At 50.5% G+C, this 19,544-nt stretch overlaps 4 protein-coding genes across 4 annotated transcripts; 2 read left to right on the forward strand and 2 right to left on the reverse strand.

Annotated features, from left to right (window-relative positions):
- Positions 1–964: 964 nt before the first annotated feature.
- Positions 965–2,362, reverse strand: EDB91DRAFT_1158925 (Indoleamine 2,3-dioxygenase). Its single transcript, XM_041319718.1, has 2 exons — positions 1,152–2,362; positions 965–1,100 (listed from the first exon to the last, which is right to left on the reverse strand). Exon 1 carries the CDS (start codon positions 2,203–2,205, stop codon positions 1,180–1,182), a length of 1,026 nt encoding a protein of 341 aa, XP_041172799.1. The 5' UTR covers positions 2,206–2,362; the 3' UTR covers positions 965–1,100; positions 1,152–1,179.
- Positions 2,363–2,903: 541 nt separating this feature from the next.
- Positions 2,904–5,866, forward strand: EDB91DRAFT_1158926 (P-loop containing nucleoside triphosphate hydrolase protein; the record flags this gene model as incomplete). Its single annotated transcript, XM_041319719.1, has 8 exons — positions 2,904–3,390; positions 3,438–4,260; positions 4,310–4,392; positions 4,444–4,646; positions 4,698–4,867; positions 4,926–5,115; positions 5,167–5,359; positions 5,411–5,866. Coding segments are annotated over 8 exons (2,413 nt in total), but the record flags the coding sequence as incomplete, so codon positions are not given.
- Positions 5,867–10,309: 4,443 nt separating this feature from the next.
- On the reverse strand, positions 10,310–11,707 carry EDB91DRAFT_1158942 (uncharacterized protein). Its single transcript, XM_041319720.1, has 5 exons — positions 11,275–11,707; positions 11,061–11,222; positions 10,849–11,001; positions 10,622–10,797; positions 10,310–10,567 (listed from the first exon to the last, which is right to left on the reverse strand). The coding sequence occupies exons 1-5, from the start codon at positions 11,647–11,649 to the stop codon at positions 10,432–10,434; spliced, it is 1,002 nt and encodes a 333-aa protein (XP_041172801.1). The 5' UTR covers positions 11,650–11,707; the 3' UTR covers positions 10,310–10,431.
- A 2,151-nt stretch (positions 11,708–13,858) lies between these two features.
- On the forward strand, positions 13,859–16,688 carry EDB91DRAFT_1059845 (uncharacterized protein; the record flags this gene model as incomplete). The annotated part of the gene is made up of 6 exons (XM_041314286.1): positions 13,859–14,001; positions 14,051–14,129; positions 14,186–14,503; positions 14,556–15,391; positions 15,443–16,296; positions 16,351–16,688. The coding sequence occupies 6 exons, from the start codon at positions 13,859–13,861 to the stop codon at positions 16,686–16,688; spliced, it is 2,568 nt and encodes an 855-aa protein (XP_041172802.1).
- Between the last annotated feature and the right edge of the window lie 2,856 nt (positions 16,689–19,544).

Genomic DNA, 19,544 nt, shown 5'->3' on the forward strand with positions numbered 1-19,544 from the left:
GCTACCTTGAACCTTATTCCTTTTTCCTGTACACTCCTGTACGCCACCTACTCGTTTTTTTCCGCCCCTGCGTAATCAGATCTAGATGCTACGGCGGCAAGCGAAATGAATGATTATGAATCTCTCTTTGTGGTGCTTGCTCTATTATGGAGGAATCCCGAGCAAGCTGACAATACCGTCTTCATGGGGTGTCGTTTCGTCACCGATCGTCTTTGTCGAACCATTAAACGGCATATCCGTGTAACTCAAGCGCACTTAAACAGTTAAGAATGACGTCGGTCGACGTCGGCATGGCACCTTTTGTGTCCCCCGAATGGTTCTGTGATGTGGATCAGAGTCTACCTCAATCAAACTTCGATGCAGTGCAAGCAACTTACCAGAGGCTTTCCTTTGTGTCGATGTTCTATATCAAGGTGGAGCCGCTGTCCGTCCCACGATGCCCGCAATAGCGTCTGGCATATGAGTGGCTGTGCTCACGAGGAGCGGAACCGACTAAGTTGCTCTACTTGGTATGTTCACCCATTCGATGCCTTCAAAGTGCAGTTCAGATCCAATTTCCTCACATGGAAATATTCAAAAACGTTATTCGACGCTCTGGCTCATGTTGGTATATGTCATGGTAGCTTATCACCGGCCTAGTTCATACTCCACGGACGATATCATCGAGTGGGCGGCTACGTCACAACCTGCTCTCTAGTCAAACTGGTCAGGATTCTGGGTCTATAGTGTTACTATGATCACGTCTTTCACTCCACCTTTCCTATAACACTGGCATGCTCTTAGTAGAAGTTACACCGAAATCCCCAGATAGTAAGTGCCAATGAGGTACATATGAAAAAGATGCCTCGCTCGCTAATGGCATATATGACGTAGGACCGCCGGTGAAAGGCATGAATTTCAAGCCGGGTGCCCCACACCACTAAACTTCAATTACAATATTGCTGGACAACACACTCCGCAAATCCGACGCCTGAATTAAGTCTATTGGACCTCATAAAAAGAGGGAACAGTTATCTACCTTTGTGTCGTCTATCTAGGGGAGTGTGTACACATTCGCAGCAGTTTATAGGGTGTATGTCGCCATACAGGAGTAAATATTGGTGAGCGAAAATAATGATCAATAAGTTGAATGAATGCTTATCCCATGGCAGGATCCCAGATCCAATGCATAATTGAGGTCTACTCCAGGGTAGGCTCTATGACCGCCTCGGCAGTCTTGTCCCTCACGCCTTTCAGGAACCGTACTAAATCCGTCCCGCCAGTGCCCCTCAGCACCACCCTCTCACCCTTTTGTGCGACCTGAGCTTCTGGGTCCGCCTCCTCGAGCTGCATCCTTTCCCGGGCAGCAGGTCCAATAATGTAGATTGCTACGATTTTGATATGCGCATCCCTAAACTCCTTCACTGACTGCACTGTAAAATTGTATGCATCTAGGAGCTCTGCATCAGGATTCGCTTGCGTTACGAGCGTTCGCACATGACGTGGGTTCGTGCTGAGATGTCGCAAGAAATTGCGGTGGTGGCGCGGCATGTAGATCTGCATCCTTCTCAGCAGCGTACGTTGGTCTGGTGTAACACCACCTTCGACCACATTGCAATTGTCCAGTCCAAGAAATACGTCTAGGGCATGGATCAGGGCGCTCTGCCCTGCGCTTGGCCCTGAGAGGTTGGTCGGCTGGTCTTCAACGCCTTCGAACACCCATTTCCTGTGGGCAGGGTCGGAGTCTGCGCCGCGGAACCATGGGCGGATGGTGTGATAAAACGTGCTGGGGTCGCAGCCCTTACGCACGTCGAGCAGGATGCCCTTAAGGTCTTGCACAACAGAGGCAAGTTTGTGGAGGTATGCGGAAATTCGCCTGATGGCTATGGCATCTCCGACAAACATCTCGTCCATTGTTGCACGCATAAGCTCGAGAGCCTCAACTCCGCGGAGCTCTATACGAGCAGAAGCAAGGTAAAATTCTTGCTCGTCTATGGTGCCAGTGAACATGTCCTGGCTGCGAAGGTTGTCCAGAGCAGGGGACTGGAATCCAAGCTCATTGCTTTCCCTGGGGCGGATGATGTCCCAATTATAGAGGACATTGTCAGAGTACGTGACGACTGGGGGTAACTGCAAGTGATTGGATATAGCGACGAGGGGGACAGAAATTGGTTTTGGAATGAGCACGGGTAAAGAAAGGGGAAGTGTGTAAATATAAAAATGCATGAGGAAGGTGAGAACATGATGTGCGCGCCGAAGGAGCAGCTCGGAGTGTGTGAGCTCAAATGTAGGGATGACAGGGAGCTAAGGATTCGTGTGAGTGTGCACATCGTGTCAATGAAACTACGGAGACCCGTGCTGACCCGTCGAATGTGTTCTCGCCATGACTCAGACAATTTTATCTCCTCGATTGTCAGGCCTGGTTTGACAGCAAGCTGTAGCTTTGCGTGCATTGCAGCATCTAGTGCTGTCTCCCAAGGTTCCCATTGCTCTGGGAGTCTACTTAGAGGTGGATCTGGGGGCATGAAACCCGTGCGAGTATCGAGGTCGAAATCATGTGCAGCAAGAGTCGAGGTATCGACGTGTCCCTCATGTGAGCCCACCAGGAAGTCCTGACGGGGTTGGTGGAGGAAGTGATCAGGGGGTAGCAAATCAGCTGTCTCCTTGGACATCTTGTGAGGGGGAAAGAGCTGTGAAGTTAGTCAACTACCAGAGTTTGAGAATATAAGAAGAACGCGAGATTGTGTGTTCTCATAAGGTCATCGAATTACTTTGAGTGACGAGCATACTCTACATGATCCGGTTCTGTAAAAAATCAAATCGTAATCTTATCAAGCAGTCGGTCCGGGTTCCACCGGGAACACGTGACCACCCTCTAGTGACCGACGCGCTTGTCACGCGTTTGTGACAATACTTCTTCTCCAGATGGAATCGACTCCAGTGACGCCTTCTCGACGTTCAAAGCGCTTTCAACCGCTTGTGACTCCAGTGAGGACTGACGCGTTTGTAGACAAATCTGCGGTTTGGACAGGCGATCCATTTTACGTTCGTCCAATTGTACAAGAAGATTATCAGGTTCTTCAAGAGGATGAGGGCTGGCAACCAGGTCCAGGAATGCAGACTGCTTTCCGCAAGTCGTTTAAGCGAACGAAAAATACCGCGCCAGCTTCACGGAGGGGGCTGGGTATGCGTAGGTCAGCTGTCGAGACGGAGACATTTGAGGTCGGAGACACCGTGCTCGTCAAAACTCAGTCTACAAAACATCCCAGCGTTGGAGTCATCGCTTCAATGTGGGAATTTAAAGGCGGGGATGATTTGGAGGACGATAATCCACACATGATGGTCAGAATTCACTGGTTCCAACATCCGTCGGAGCTGCCTCGCATTAGGGCAAAAAGGGAACATTTCGAGGTCAGTGGCACGTTTGCTGATTGTCATTCACTCATTCCTACCACCAGAACGAAGTGTATTTCACTCTCGCTTCACAAGCCATTCTTCCGCCTTCATGCATACTATCGCATTGCATCGTCACCGACGTTCCACGTTCCGTACCCACAGAGCGCAAACGAAACAACTGGATCACCACCGCTTCGGAAGAAAGTACACCATTCTATTGTCGTCTTGCAATCGAGTCCCGTAGCAACATATACTACGATTTCAACTGGGTAGCTCACAGACAACAAGCTCTCACCCGTTCTGACGAAGACCTTGCCGATGGGACTTGCTGGCACGTCGCTGTAGAGACCACATCGTCAAGACAGCGTACGAAGAAGAGAACAAAGCTCCAAGATATTGCGGAAGAAAGTGGTGATGACTCCGTCCGTGATCGTGACTACGAGAACGACGAGCCTGCATCAGAGCCCGATGACCATTTCATCCCTTCTGTTGTGGACGATGCCTCCGATAGCGAGACAGCTGTTAGCATACCTACCGATGACATCCCCAAGACACCCTCTCGCAAGCGGAAGCGTACCTTATCCACACCCAAGTCCACCCCCAGCAAAAAACGTGCACCGAAGCTCGCAGCACCCACACCGCACTCCAAAGCTGCATTACGAAAGCGAAGTCGTAAAGCACCAGCCATCCGTGTTCCGCCTCCGAATCTCACACAGGAGCACTACAAGCAGTTGCAGAACCTTCCTCCAGATTCGTGGCTTCGGTCAATGCACGTCCTTCATGTCGCTGCGCGTCCCGATGTTCTCCCATGTCGTGAGGAGGAATATAGTCGCGTTCTGAGAACCGTAGAAGAGCTCCTTGAGGAAGGAAGCGGAGGTTGCGTTTGTGCGTAGATTGTCTTCCGTATTCTTCATTCATTCAACATCGATTCCAGATATTTCTGGAGTACCAGGAACAGGCAAGACTGCAACGGTTCATGCCGTCGTTCGTGAGCTCAAACGAATGGCTGAGAACAATGTTTGTTATCTCTTGATCAGTTCTTCTCACTGAATCATCTTCGTTTGGTAGGAAACAAATCCTTTCACGTACGTTGAAATCAACGGACTCAGGATCCCCGAGCCATCCGCCGCGTATAACCTACTTTGGGAGACCGTCTCGGGGCACGATGTAGCGATCGATGGCCATCTCAAGACCAGCGCCAAGGAGGCACTCAAGCAGCTCACCAGACACTTTTCTGCAGGTGCACGAGCGGGTCCCGCAGGGCACGCATGGTAAGCAGGATTCTCCGCAACCAGTTGGTCATCGCTGAGTTGCGTGCCTAGCGTCGTTCTTATGGACGAGCTCGATCAGCTTGTCACGGCAAAGCAGGACGTGGTGTATAATTTCTTCAACTGGCCCACGATCGCAGGCTCAAAGCTTGTCGTGATTGCTGTCGCAAACACCATGGACCTTCCAGAGCGGGTGATGAGTGGACGTGTACGCAGTCGGCTTGGTAGGTGCCATCAAATCAAGCACTTCATCTGTCTTGTGCTCATTTCTGCACTGCAAAGGCATGATCCGAATCAACTTCCAGCCGTATACAACGCAGCAGCTTGAGAAGATCGTGCATGCACGTCTCAGAGATGCCAAAGAGGGCCTCGAAGAGCCACCGGACGTGATCAATGCCGACGGGGTCAAGTTTGCCTCAATGAAGGTTTCATCGATCAGCGGAGATGCGCGTAGGGTACTTGATATATGCCGGTATGTGGCGGGCCTGTTCCGTAGCCGTAACGTAACTGAACACGTATGTAGACGAGCGGTGGAACTCGTGCATTCCAAGCGGCGCGCTGCTCGCACGGAGGATGTGAAGGAGGTTATTAAAGTACTGCAGAACAGCCCAACGGCAGCATACCTCCGGGACTGCACCTTGCATGAGCGGATCATGCTCGCATCCCTGCTGAGATGTATAAAGCGGGAGGGCGTTGAGGAGATTAAATGGGGCGAGGTATGTATTCTATCTTTTTTTGTCTGAAATGTTCGACTCATAGTACGTAAGATTGAAGACCAGCATATTACATACGTTGACGCCCTGACTTCCGAAGGAGACCCGTCGCGGAAACCCACTCTAGAGGAACTGGGACTTGTTCTGGACTCCCTGGTTGCCTCCCACGCTATGATTGTCGAGGATGGTCTGAACGCCGCCCGCAAGCCTGCCCGGGAGCGTAGGGTCATTCTCAACTTGGAGCAGACTGAGGTAGAGAGGGTGCTGAGCGAGGTGGGCGGGCGGACATGGGCAACGGCGCTTGGTGTTGGCACATGACATACCAATAAATTTTTGGATTCGATAAATTGATATAGACCGGCTGAATCTGTCACTGGCTGGGAAGATACTAATCAGCTCGTTGTCTCGTCAAAACTGCCTAGACCTTATGTATTTCATATTCTATACCCTAAGCTAAGTACTAGTGTCTTTCTATGCATCAGTGTAATTCAATGTATAACTTTATCAACGGCAAAACCAAAGCTCCAATAGTAAGGAATCACACAGCGCCCGGGATCTGGAGATCCGAGTAGCCAGCGCAGTCAATGGGTTTCGGAAATTCGGAGGCAGATCATCTAATAGACCAAGCTCATGATCCGCGTCAGACGGCCAATGCGGTGTCATTGACACGAGCATCTAGATCTAATCCATGCTCTATGAACGCCGTCCTCAGCGTCGTTGATGGGCCGAACAGGGAATTAAGTTCATCACAGAAGACAAGTACTTACTCTGACTGGGAGGCCTGCATATTTTCGCAGCTGAGCAATACTGGACTGATATTTCCAGTGGACGCTCATTGAGTCATCAAACTCTTGGCGTATACTAACTTGAGGCAGAGAACTGCGGCGATATATCTGATGATGGCGGCTAATACATACAACTACAATATTTCTAGGGTCCTGACGTCCATCATGATGTCAACAGTTGGGGCTGGCAAGGCTCGTGACTGGGAGTCAGAATCACCCAGTTCTTGTTATACAGGAAAACCGCCGGGTTGGTCTAACGGGGGACCAGACTCGGACCAATCTCCCGAGCTTTCCGCATCATCTGTAAAGGTAGGCAGCTCTGCAAAGTCACGCTGCTCGAGGAGACATCGATCCCACGGACGGACAAGCAAGAATGTCTGTCGAGTGGACCTTGCACGTGAGAAGTGAATCAGTTTCTCTTTGGTGGTGATCAGCAGGTCATCAAGCCCATCTGCCTTGACTCGGTACGTGAAATCTGGACTACGCCTCCGTCTGAGTTCCGTAACACGAAACACAATACAAGGCAGTTGCAGTCTGCAGTTCGCGAACCGAGGGACGCTCATGTTGTCAAGCAGATCATAACGTCTCGAAGTCGACTCCACAGCCACCGTATTTCGCAGCGAAGAGACCGCTGTTTGAATCTCATCTTCAGACAAAGATGAGAGGGCACATTGTGGAGTTGCATATGAGGAAGTATCTGCTGGAAGACAACTGTGGAACGTGGATGGCTGTCCGACCCAGTCAAGGGCAGTAATGTCGTCCGACTGAGCCACAATTTCCTGCAGGAGGCGCCCGAGCGCGCATTGCTTATTCTCGCCATAAAGGATGGATAGTTGGATGCCAAATATGCCAAACAATGAGTATGCAATATCTTCCTGCACAGTGGTGACTCGCGTAGACGCCCATTGGAGTTTCTCTCGAGCATCTCTCATCCCTGGTTGGAAGGCGACTAGGGCGCGTGCATCTATGCCCGTCGCATCCTCCACTCGCCCATGATCTCGACGGACTCCTTGTGGTTGGGGGACTCGTTGTCGAGATATAGAGTCCGATCCTGTTGGTAGAAGCGAATGACTTTAGAAGCCAGGAACTCCGGGACGGTCCATCCTCTGGTGTTCCAAGCGCTGTTCGCCAGTGCGCCAGACTTGGACAAAGGCAGAACATCCGACAGGTAGATGGCCCTGAGGGCTGAGTGATGATACCAGGCAAACATGGAATTGAGTGATTTTTGGAGCTCGACGTGGTTATGCTGGTCGATGCAACATGAACCAACCCACGCCCAGTGATACCCCATCTTACGAGTAATTTTGCAGAATGACTACAACTTTACGAGACCGCCAGCTGCCTTCAACTCGTGAACGACCTTGTCATGTATGTCATGCAGCAGCGGTTCTGTCCCTTCCTACCTATGTGATAGCATGACGCAACTGAAGTACGTGGCCACTACTTCTGTTATTCGCTCGGTTCGGAGGTCAGGGTGCTTCATAGTCGATAACTGAAGCTCCTTGTACTCTGTGCTCGTTTGAAAGGTGCGTATTTGTGCTTCTCGATTACATAAGAGCCCAGTCGCGGTGTTGAGTAGACGATGTGGGGCAGTGTTGAGTTGAACATCGATGGCTTTTCGAATAGCATGTTTTGCACCGGGTGGACTGAGATACTGCTTGTGCAGCTCTGAGGAAAGAGTTAAAACCTTGGTGCATGAGTTACTCAGGGCTTACTTCGAATTTGCGTGTTGGGAGTATTATCCAATTTCGAGAGCATGATTTGGAAGGCCTCGATAACTTCATCGTAGCGTTGTGTGCAATGAAGCGCTGCATGCTTCACCTCGTAGAACATTGGCAGAGAATAGTGAATGTCATCGTACCTTTTGGGCATAGAGAAGCGCATCTTCCCATAGTAGGTTTCCCGACCTGGCCTTACTGCGATTTACAAACATAGTGTCACTTGCAGAATTCAGGTCGATCGCTGTAGAGTAGAAGTCAATGGCTCTGTCAAAATCGCTTACAGCGAGGGCAGCGTCTCCGTTGGCAAGAGTGCTTGGTTTATGGGGCGTGATGTTGGTGTCTCCATGACAGGCGACAGTTGTCATCAACATTTTCTGTCCTGTCGAGTGAATCTGAGAGAAAAGATGTGGCACAAATACAAGGAGTGCCCTGGGACTTGAGAGCGATGGTCCATTTCACGCGCGGGGCCCAGGAACGACCCACCAGTGTTTTCCAGCGGTGTGCCCTCCAGGTCTCGCGGTTGACCTGACCTCCGCTTCTTTATCTTGCGTACGTTAGTGCGGCGTCTCTCGTCGTCCGTGCTTGATCCTCGACTGGAAGACATAGTCCGACTCCTGCTCATTTCCACTTCTCAAGAACCCGATGGTTAGCCTACGGGGCGTGATGTTGGTGTCTCCATGACAGGCGGCAGTTGTCCACCATCAACAGGCTCCGATAGCGGTGGCAGCGGTGGTATGTCGTGTGAGATCCAATTCAATTTCGCAAGGAGGGATTCGAGGACACGATGGCTCAGCGCATGCTCCTCCGGGGACAGTTCATGGTTAGGATGAGATATAAGGCCGGGCCGAAAAATCACCGCCAGATCTTGTTAAAGAGCGAGAACTAAGGTAGCGTGAGTCTCAGTCAATGGTAGAAAGACTCTATTCGTGTAAACTAACCTAAGGTAGCGTGAGTCTGTAGGACCGCTAGTAAGTATCATGTATAGTATAATATGAATGGTATGCGCACCTCAGTCAATGGTAGAAAGACTGAGGTGCGAGTATAGCGTCTAGCCATCCTTAAATAGAAAAGAGAAAATGGTCAGTAACTAGGGTGGATGACGTCCAGTGACACTGGCAGCTAAGGTACATAGAACTGGAACAGTTAGATATATTTATCTGGAACCGGCTCGGTGCTCTGACGGATCACCTCTCAACACTCCCACTCGTCAGAGCGCCTGGCAGGTCTTGACGACGTAGTCCCATGTTTTCCCGATGCTGGATCCCAGCTGGGCGAGGTAATGCCTTCGTTAGACTATCAGCAATCATCTCCGAGGTGGATTTGTACTGGAGTTCGATCTTGTTCGTGTCGACGAGGTTGCGGATGAGATGGTAGTGGACGCGAATATGTTTGGCTCTTTCGTGGAATCTTGGATTCTTCGAGAGCGCAATACTGGACTGGTTGTCTCCATATAGGAGTGCGGGATCGTAGAGTTCGGGGTCAAGGCGGAAGTCGTGTAGAAGCTGGATTAGATATAATGCTTCGCGTGAAGCATTCAATAGACCTACATATTCGGCCTCCGTGGTCGAGGTAGCGACCACAGATTGCTTCTGAGACTTCCAACTAATGGGCCCTCCGAACAGTTGATAGACATAAGCGCTGGTGGACTTGCTATCGTCTCGATCTGCAGCATAGTCCGAATCCGAGTGTCCAACGAGTCCCTCGTTCGACGAGCCGAAGATGAGTACTAAATCCGTAGTTCCACGAATGTACCGGAGAAGATGTTTGAGTTGACGATGATGGTCGATACTGGGGTTCTCCATGTATCGGGAGAGGCATGAAACTGGGTAAGCGATGTCGGGGCGAGTGGTTCGCATAGCATAGTTGAGTTCACCGATAGTTCGGCGATATGGGATCGACGCAATGGCGTCCGCTTCTTCACTCGTTGGGGGACGTGTAGCCTTCTGCAAGGTTACTCCAGGTGTCATAGGTGTACTGACAGGATTGCACAGTGTCATGCCGGCGTTCTCGAGAATCTTCTCAAGGTAAGCCTTCTGGCTAATGGTGAGGAGCCTCTTCTCACGGTCGCGCATAATGTGCATGCCAAGGAAGTGGCGAGCGGGACCGAGATCCAATAAGTCGAAGCGTTGTTTTAGCTGCATCAGGAAAAATACACTTGACTACAGGGTGCTATATAGTCAAGGTAGTACCTGTAGCACAATGTGTCAAGTGCCTACTATAGGCGGCTATATAGCCACACAGCTGACTATATAGTGCTACGGCAACTCCTGTAGCTCGTTGTAGCAACTGACTACAGGTGCTACAGGTGCTACAAGTTACTACAAGTTGCTACAGGGTGCAATAGAAATAGTGCTAGCATTTGCTCGTTCGAGCTACAGGTAGCTACACACTGCTACTAGTACTGTAGCTCCCGCAATACCAATCGCACCGCTAACCGGTTATCAACAAAATCGAATCAATTAAGGTGCTATAGTGCGTGAGCATGCATACAATCCTCGAGATACAGCCGCCTCAATCACCACCCCCTTTGTGCTTCTCGAGCCTCGTCTTCGTACTCTCGAAAGCCGCCTCAATCCGAGTCACCACCCCCTTCTTGTGCTTCTCGAGCCTCGTCTTTGTACTCTCGAATCGCATCATCGAAAACATCATCGGTAAAGCTATCAATAGTCACTGCTGCCATAAGTGGATCCACACCAGCGTGCATCCTTTTTATGAAAGTCAGTTTGGATGATGAACGACATAAGTAATCAGAAACATACCGAGCGATGTCGAGAAGATTGACACCAATTTTACCGAGCAGTTTGTAAGCAGCAGTCCGCTCCTCGAACCGCCGCAGGGATTTGAGATGGATAAGGTAGACCGGGGAGTAAGCCACCGACGAAAATTTGATGTCCTCCTTTACACCAGTCATCCACTCATCGATGCAGCATTCAATCTGTCAGACCTCAGTTGCAGTATGAACATCAGAATCACTGAATACACTCACCGCTGTGAGTATAAGTGCAATGGTTTGAACGGGTAAAGGATCAAAGTATTTAGCATATACTATACCCTCGTCGCTTCGGTTTGTAAACCACATATCGTTGACCGCCGACTGGATTAATTCGGTCTTGTATATGCCACATTTCATTTCCCAGTCCTTTTACTCCGCCAGTCAGATGTTGACTAAAAATCGTGAAATTGAATTTAAACACGCACCTTGAAAACAAAACGTGATCCTTCCTTGAGAGACTCGGCCAGGTCACGGTTTGCCTTGATGGCGAGTATAGATCTGCTTGCACGGAACCCAAAGAACGAGGCCGTCAGTACGCGCATCTTTGTTTTAAGCTCCCCGCGCACATGTGATGTGCGCCTCGTCATCTATATGGCAACATTAAATCAAGTAGGGCAAGGACGTGGACATGAGACGTACCATTTTGACGAGAGAAGGGGTAAGTTGGATGGTAAGCTCTGCCATGTTAGACGCCTCACGCCAGGCATCCTTTGCTAACTTCGTCTCAACGATCAGTGTCTCTGGAAAAGGTGCGCGAGTCACAACTAGACAGCGGTAGATAGATGTGGCAGTAGTGAGCAAATCCTTAGTGATGTCGTCAAAATCGCTAGCCTTTAACCGTTGGCGTGTTCCATTTGGACCTTTCTTGAACTTCGGGTCAGTATTGAGGACCTCCGAGTCCTCCAGTTGGCGCTTGGTGCCGACAACTGGTGTTGAAGAAGCTTTGGCCACTTCATCATGATCATTGGCAGTGTTGTCCACGCCATAATCAGACCCGTTCTCAGTCTCGTCCATGCGATCGACAAACTTGTTCGAATCATGGCTGTCGCTGCTGCCCTCACCGTCACTGTCGTCATCCGAAGTCACAACAGGTGAGGGCGCTGAAAAAGTGTGTTAGTCCAAGATACACACTGGCAGAGACATTGTACCTTTCTGTGGCTTCGTATGGATCTTACTCGTGGGTTTTCGGGCCAAGACAGTTGGAGGGGTCTCGCTCATACTGAATGTGAGTGCCTGTTGATTGGATAGTCTTGTAGGTACACAGCGGTCCGAAAACTATTATGTACTTGTGAGTAACATGGAGCGCATGGACAAATAAGACACTGACCATGCTGTCTTCGTCCCTGTCAACATCACTAAGAAGCCCAGCAGGCTCGCTATCAAATTCCTCGGGATGTGTCTGGTATGTAGTGCGCAGTGCCTTTAAGTCGCGCTTCTGCATCTTCGTTTGTAAGGCTTTTTGGCGGTCTGCTCCTCGACGAGCTTTTGTAACTGTTAAGCAGAAACATTTTAATGAGCGCGAGCATTCATGTCGGGCTTGATATAACTTACTTCGATATGTCTCTTTCTCGGTTGGCCGACGTTGACAACCACTTGCAGTGCGTCCTGCGGTCGACACCATCTCTGCACATACTTCCTCCTGGGCCTTCAAAAGTGCCGTTTTAGTTCCCTTTTTGGAGGGGGCTTTTGCGGCCATGATAGACGGTAGTCAGTAGAAATAACGACAACAGAAGGAGGGGGTATGCATGCCTTTAAAAACCCTACAGTGGCGTCGGATCAACAAACAAATTTTGAGTTTTGTTGATCGAGTTTTGTTGATCACGAAGTTAAAGTTTTCAACTGACGAAGCGGTGTCAATATAATGGCATAAATAAGAGGGACGGGGATGACTTTCCTTTCCAACATACAATCGATACTACAGCGAGATCGATACTACAGCCAAGATGAATAAATAGTAAGTGGCTGGCTTGTCGAATGCTCGCCTCACACTTACCGATGTTGTAGCCCAGCGCTCATGCCATCGAACGAATCAGACGATGTGAAGCCGAACATCCTGTTACCTCCTCCAAGTCGTCCCTTTCACGTTGTCCGTGCTCCGGGACGGGAGGTACCTCATACTCCAAGGGAGGTACCGCCTGCTCTTGAGATTCAGTTTCCATTGGCGCCATATCGCCAAACCCCAGGGCCCATTAAAACATCGCAGACCTACCTGCGAACACTTGTATTAGAACGCTGGGATGCAGAGATTAGGCTTTGCGAAGAGACATGCAAAGCGCAGCTCTCAGAGCACATGAAAGGTCCTGTTGCTCACCAAAATTTGGTGCGGGAGATGATAACTGTGCGTTAGAATGCAGAGAAAAAGCGGTGCAAAGAGTCACGCAAGGTTCAACTTTTGGAGCTCTTACTGGCGGCTCATGGCATTACTACCCTAGCTTAGTAGTCTTAGTAGTCAGTTAGTTTTAGTCAAGTGTCATTCGGAATAACGGCGCACCATGTGGATCGCCTTTTTCATGCTGCGAACGGCAAAACCTCTCATGTGGATCGCCTTTTTCCTGGATGTTCGGGTCAAACTCCATATTATGTGGCGTAAGGAATGGTGGCGTTCGAGTATGAACTGCGTCCCTGACAGTAGTTGGTCACGAGGGCGGAATTGGACTCGGTCAGGGCTGAATCGGACTCACTTGAGGGTCAAGTGTTTTTTTCCATTTTGTGTGCCGTCAAGACACTTAGGGCCGGTACAATACGACTTGACACTCGCACCAGACAAGCCATGCCCCACTGTGTATTCTGTGGGAAGGTAACAACTACACACGAGGGTCTCAAGAGACACGTTGCAGGACGTCCTGAATGTCGACGGCAGTGGGCATCAATGATCGAAGATGTAGAGGCAGAGAACTTAGACGATGCACCAGATGTTGACTTCCCCCATCAAGATGCAGCACCGGTGGGTCATGTACACTCGCGCCCGTCTCCAGATACCGACAATAACCCAGCGCTCCGCAAAACTCGACGGACTACAGTTGAGGAAGTCGAGGATGAGGATGGGATGTTGTTCCCCAATAACGGGCGATATTTCGAACCTCAGTCGGATGCTGGCTGGGCCCATCAAGATGCAGCACCGGCGGGTCATGTACACTCGCGCCCGTCTCCAGATACCGACAATAACCCAGTGCTCCGCAAAACTCGACGGACTACAGTTGAGGAAGTCGAGGATGAGGATGGGATGTTGTTCCCCAATAACGGGCGATATTTCGAACCTCAGTCGGATGCTGGCTGGGCACTGCGTGAGGGGGAGACGAATTTTGAAAGATATAGAACGTACCAAGAGGAAGAGGGTGAGGATCCATGGTCGCCTTTCGAGGATGCGTAAGTGCTCAAATGCGCTGGCATAGCATCTACTAATATCACTCACCAGGGAAGAATGGGATCTGGCCCAGTGGCTCGTCAAGAACCTCGGTCAGACGCGAACCGACGAATTCCTAAAACTGCCCATTGTAAGTTTGAAAGTGTTAATCAAAATTTGAACTTACAATATTGATACCCTAACCAGACACAAAACCGCACGAAACTTTCGTTTCATAACAACTGCTCATTCTTGCAGTGCGTGGATGAACTTCCACACGGGCCAGGATGGAGTTGTAAGAAGGTGACTGTGCGTGGTAACTGCGAGGATGAGAACGGCGAGATGTTGCAAGAGGAGGTTGAGTTGTGGTGCCGCGATCCTGTAGAGTGCGTGAAAGAGCTCATTGGCAACCCTGCCTTCAAAGAAGATATGGCCTACTCACCTGCCAAAGCATATGCAGACCGTGCAGGGCAAGATAGGGTGATCGACGAGATGTGGACAGCAGACTGGTGGGGCGATAAACAGGTAAGACTATTTGAGAGAGAGCAACAAAGTAACGGACTGACCTCGCACACAGAAAGCCTTGCCAGAAGGTGCCACGATAGCACCAATCATTCTATCTTCAGACAAAACGTCCTTGTCGCAGTTCCGAGGGGATAAATCGGCGTGGCCGGTGTATATGTCCATTGGAAACATCACTAAAGCAAAACGGCGCCAAGCATCAGCACGAGCAACAGTCCTGATTGGTTACTTACCAGCAGGCAAACTGGACTGTTTCACCCCCGATGCACGCTCCTTGGCTGGATACAGGCTGTTCCACCATTGCATGGCTCTACTGCTTGAACCTCTCATCGGTGCTGGAAATGACGGTGTTGAAATGGTGTGTGCGGACTCGTGGGTTCGTCGTGTCTACCCAATTCTTGCAGCATACGTTGCCGATTTCCCGGAACAGTGCTTGGTCAGTTGTTGCAAAGAGAACCGATGTCCGAAGTGCCTTGTAGCAGCAAATGAGCGAGGGGATGCACTCAACTCGGCAATGCGTGATCCAGAGTCAACAAAAGATATTTTGCACAGGCGCAAGATTGGTCAGCATCCTCCGGAATTTGAGGCCAATGGTTTACGTGCCGTTTACAAACCATTTTGGGCTGATCTCCCTCACGCGGACATTTTTCTAGCGTTCACGCCCGACCTTTTGCATCAACTTCACAAGGGTGTGTTCAAAGACCACCTTGTGAAGTGGTGCATCGATATCATTGGGGAGGATGAAATGGACTCACGTTTCAAGGCGATCCCGAATTATCCCGGCCTTCGACACTTCAAGAAAGGGATATCGAGTGTGAAGCAGTGGACGGGACGTGAACACAAAGAGATGCAGAGAGTATTTGTTGGCTTATTGAGCGGAGCAGTACCTAGGTGAGTGTTTAACGAGTCGTTAAGATGATGTTTTGATGTCATGCCTTGCAGTCGTGTTTTGGTAGTTGCACGATCTATTCTCGACTTCTCGTATTTTGCCCAGCTTCAAGTTCAGACGACTGAGTCCCTCGAAGCCCTACAAACCGCCCTGACTGTATTTCACACTAACAAAGACATCCTCAAGGAGCTCGCTGTTCGAGAGCATTTCAACATTCCGAAACTACACCAGCTCTCTCATTACATCCAGTCGATCACGTTGTTTGGCGCAGCTGACGGCTTTAATACTGAACTTCCAGAGCGCTTACACATTGATTTTGCAAAAGATTCATACCGTGCTAGCAACAAACGGGACTACGAAGAACAAATGGCTTTGTGGCTCCAACGCCAAGAAGCCGTATTTTTACGTAGCGCATACCTGGATTGGTTGTCCCAACAGCCTCGCTCCAAGTCACCTGCGGGTCTCACCGGATGTCATTCAAACCCATACAACTTCGACGCAGATTCGGACACGGACTCGGAGTCAGAAACACCAAATCTTCCCGCCGCTGAACCACTTCAAGCAACACATGTCCTTGCGAAAGCCCCCGCACATCCTCACCAATCCGTTGGAACCATCATAACAGCACACGGTGCTACTGAGTTCCTCCCTGCTCTCCGATCCTTCTTGCTCAAGAATCTCCCGCGCAACACCATAGTCCCTGGACTTCAAGACCGATTCGATCTTTATCGTCAAGTGGTGATCGTGACGCCACCTGATTTACGAGTTAGCGACGTGCCACAGCGAAGGCGGATCAGGGCAACACCAGAAATGTTGCCGTCAGGCCGGAAGCCTGGTATCCCAGCCCGGTTTGACATGGCCTTGATAGCAGACAGGCCTCGCTCTTCTAACTTCCATACTCTTGAAGGTATTTTTTTTCCGGGTTTCTCAGCGGTCAATTTTGATAATCGTCTTGTTGCAGGTGTACGTGTAGCCCAAGTTCGCGCTATTTTCACCCTACCTCGCCAGTTCGGCGCATATTCCAGAGCCCTCGCCTACGTCGAGTGGTTCACTCCTTTCAAACCACCAGACCCTGTTTCTCGAATGCGACAGGTCTCGCGCTCAACACGACAACTTCGCCACAACGCCGCTGTAATCCACGTTGATGAAATCGTGCGGCCGTGCCACCTTATACCGAAGATGGGACCAACAGTAGATCTGAGGTTGAGAAGCGGAAATGCATACGAGGTGGCGAACGATTTTTATTTCAACGAGTTCATCGATGGCGAAATGTTTTGCGCATGTGTTATAAGTAATTAGATACAACGACGTGTAGCTCCTGTAGCTACCTGTAGCTACCTGTAGCACGGGTGGTAACTATATAGCCACATATAGCTTGCCTTTAGACTATATAACACTATATAGGACAATGTAGTGTAAGGTGTGACTACATAGTGCTACTGTGCCTACATAGTGCTATATAGCTGTCACTCGGGCTACGGCATTTAGGGTTTTTTACTGATGTGTGTCTTGAACTTGTCCAGGTAATCGTGAGAGTTCGACGCTGCGAGCATGTCGTCGACATAGACGACTAGCCATATGACTTTGTCTCCCTCGTGGAGGACATACAGACTGTGATCAGCTTCGCTCCTTACGAATCTGAACCCCTCTTTCCGCAGGTACTCATCCAGTGTCTGGTTCCACTCATACCCCGCCTGCTTCAACCCATAAATCGCTTTCTCCAGCTTCCACACCCAGTCCGGATGTTCAGGGTCTTCGAAACCAGCCGGTTGCTTGAGGTAGATGTCCTCCTTGAGGTCAGCGTTGAGGAAGGCGGTACGTACGTCCATCTGGTCCAGTTCAAGGTTGAATTTCGCCGCGAGGGCAAGGAGAATACGAACTGTGTCGTACTTGGCGACGGCCGCGAACATTTCTGTATAGTCAATCCCCTCAACTTGCGTGTATCCCTGCGCGACGAAGCGTGCCTTGTGACGGGTGATGTTGCCTTCTTCGTCAGTCTTTACCGTGAACACCCATCTCGAACCAATCGCTTTGCGTCCTTCTGGGAGTGGCATGAGTTTGTGTGTTTTGAGGTCCTGCATTGACTGTAGCTCGGATTTGCAGGCGTCTGACCATTGAGGCCACTCTGGTAATGACCGAGCTTTGTTGATGGTTTCGGGTATGACTATGTTTGAGCGTTTGGGAGGTTCAGTAGGTCTGGGAGGTTCGGTAGCTGTGTGCATTGCGGATTCGGTACTGTCGTTGTCGTGCTGACTGGCTGAGGACTCTGGTACATATGTCCAGCGTTCGGCAACAGGAACTCGTCGTGTTGGTATGGCCGTTGCGCTGGTGCCAGAGGGTGCGATATGGCCTGCTTGTACCGGTTGGCGTGAACGAGTGCTGCGACGAGGCGGAATATCCAATGGAGGTGCAGGGGGAGGAGGTATTGGAGGTTGCTGTGGGATAGGCAGTGTTACCTGTTCAGTTGGGTCAGGTGTTACTGGCAGATCGTTCTGGTCAGGTGGGTCGTCATGCTCTCCCACTGACACCTGTGGTACGCAGTCAGCAGGGGTCGATAGAGGTGGCTCACCAGCCTGCGCTCCCACTGATTGAGAGACACCTCCCACCGATGAAGTGACAGCAGGGAGATCCGTCGAGTCACGAAGGAGAGGAGCGAGGGGTGAGGAAGCAGGATCCCCATAGAACACGTGTTCGTCGAAGTGGACATGACGGGAACGCACGACACGTTTGGTAGAGGGATCCCAGAGAGTGTAGCCTGCATTCCGTACATGGCCAAGTAGGAAGCAGCGATGAGAGACGAAGTCGTACTTGCGGCGGGTGTCCTCTGGTATGTGCGCATAGGCAAGGCAACCGAATGGGCGAAGGTAGCCAACGTCCGGCTTGCGACCATAGAACACCTCAAATGGTGTGCGACCAGCAAGAGATGAGGAAGGGAGCATGTTCTTGATGTGGGCTGAGTTCAGAATTGCCCAGCCCCAGAACGAACGCGGGAAGCCACTCAGGTGGTGTGAACTGAGTGCATGAGTGACAATGGTTTGGTGCCCACGTTCCACGACACCATTTTGCTGGGGAGTCCAGGGCATGGTGGTTTCGTGCTCAATACCATGTTCCCCAAGGTAGGTCAGAAATTCCCTCGACATGTACTCGCCTCCGTTGTCACTGCAAAGCCGCCTGACACGCCCCCCAGATTGCGTCTCTATCCAGGGCATAAAGTGCCGGAAACGATCAAAGACTTCGGATTTGGCACGCATTAGATAGACCACTGAGTACCTCGTGTAGTCATCAGTGAATACCACAAAATAGTGGTCACCGGTAGAGGAAGTGATGTTGACTGGTCCCCAGACGTCGGAGTGAATGAGGTCGGCTGTCGCTTTAGCGCGGCGTGCAACGGCAGGAAAGGGAAGTCGTTTATGTTTTCCCATAACACAGGACACACAGTGTATCGTGTCGGCGCTGTCGATGTGATGATGCAGCGTGGTCTTGTCGATGTTCATTCCACTGACATGTCCCATGGCCTTCATAATGGTCGAAAAACCAGCATGCCCAAGACAACGATGCCACGTATTGAGAGATGGAGGCGTAGCCTTTGTGAGCATCGCGCGTGCAGGGGTGGAATAAGCCATGTGGTATGTCGCATCTAGCAGATATAATCCGCCTTTCTGGTGCACGTGGGCGATGTACAGCCCATTGCCATCGTTAGAGCGCAGTGTTCCCCCTTTGGAGGTTGTTGTGAAGGATATACGAGCAGAGGCGAGGGTGGAGACCGAAATGAGTGTGCAACGTAGATCGGGGACATGTAGGAACTCGAGCTCGTGTTCCGTCAATGAATCACCAAACCGGAGAACAAGCTTTACTTTACCCCATCCTGGAGCTAACACCACATGCTCATCAGCTAACGTCACACGGATAGGTTCACGCAGTTTCACATAGTGAGAAAAGCGTGATATTTCGGGCTCCATATGAGCCGTTGAGGCAGAGTCTACATGGAAGGATCCAGCCGGTAAAGTAAGGGCTGATGAGATATTGGCTGAGTGATCCTTTAGCGTAAGGACGAATGGAAGTGGTGTGATAGACTCGTCAGTTGGGTCTGGCAGGGAGGACACCGTGTCAGCGGTGGTAGCAGCAGGGGAGGAAGGACTAGGTGCTGACTTTGGA

The sequence above is a fragment of the Suillus paluster genome (genome assembly GCF_016628075.1).
Source record: "Suillus paluster strain FC165 chromosome Unknown EDB91scaffold_75, whole genome shotgun sequence".
Classification (NCBI taxonomy): Eukaryota; Fungi; Basidiomycota; class Agaricomycetes; order Boletales; family Suillaceae; genus Suillus; species Suillus paluster.

Coding starts and splice junctions, on each gene's coding strand:
- EDB91DRAFT_1158925 (XM_041319718.1), bottom strand. CDS start 2,205: ATGCATTTTTATATTTACACACTTCCCCTTTCTTTACCCGTGCTCATT.
- EDB91DRAFT_1158942 (XM_041319720.1), bottom strand. CDS start 11,649: ATGGACGAGACTGAGAACGGGTCTGATTATGGCGTGGACAACACTGCC. Junction 11,223..11,274: donor CCCCTTCTCTCGTCAAAATG/GTACGTCTCATG, acceptor GTTGCCATATAG/ATGACGAGGCGCACATCACA. Junction 11,002..11,060: donor GATCACGTTTTGTTTTCAAG/GTGCGTGTTTAA, acceptor GCGGAGTAAAAG/GACTGGGAAATGAAATGTGG.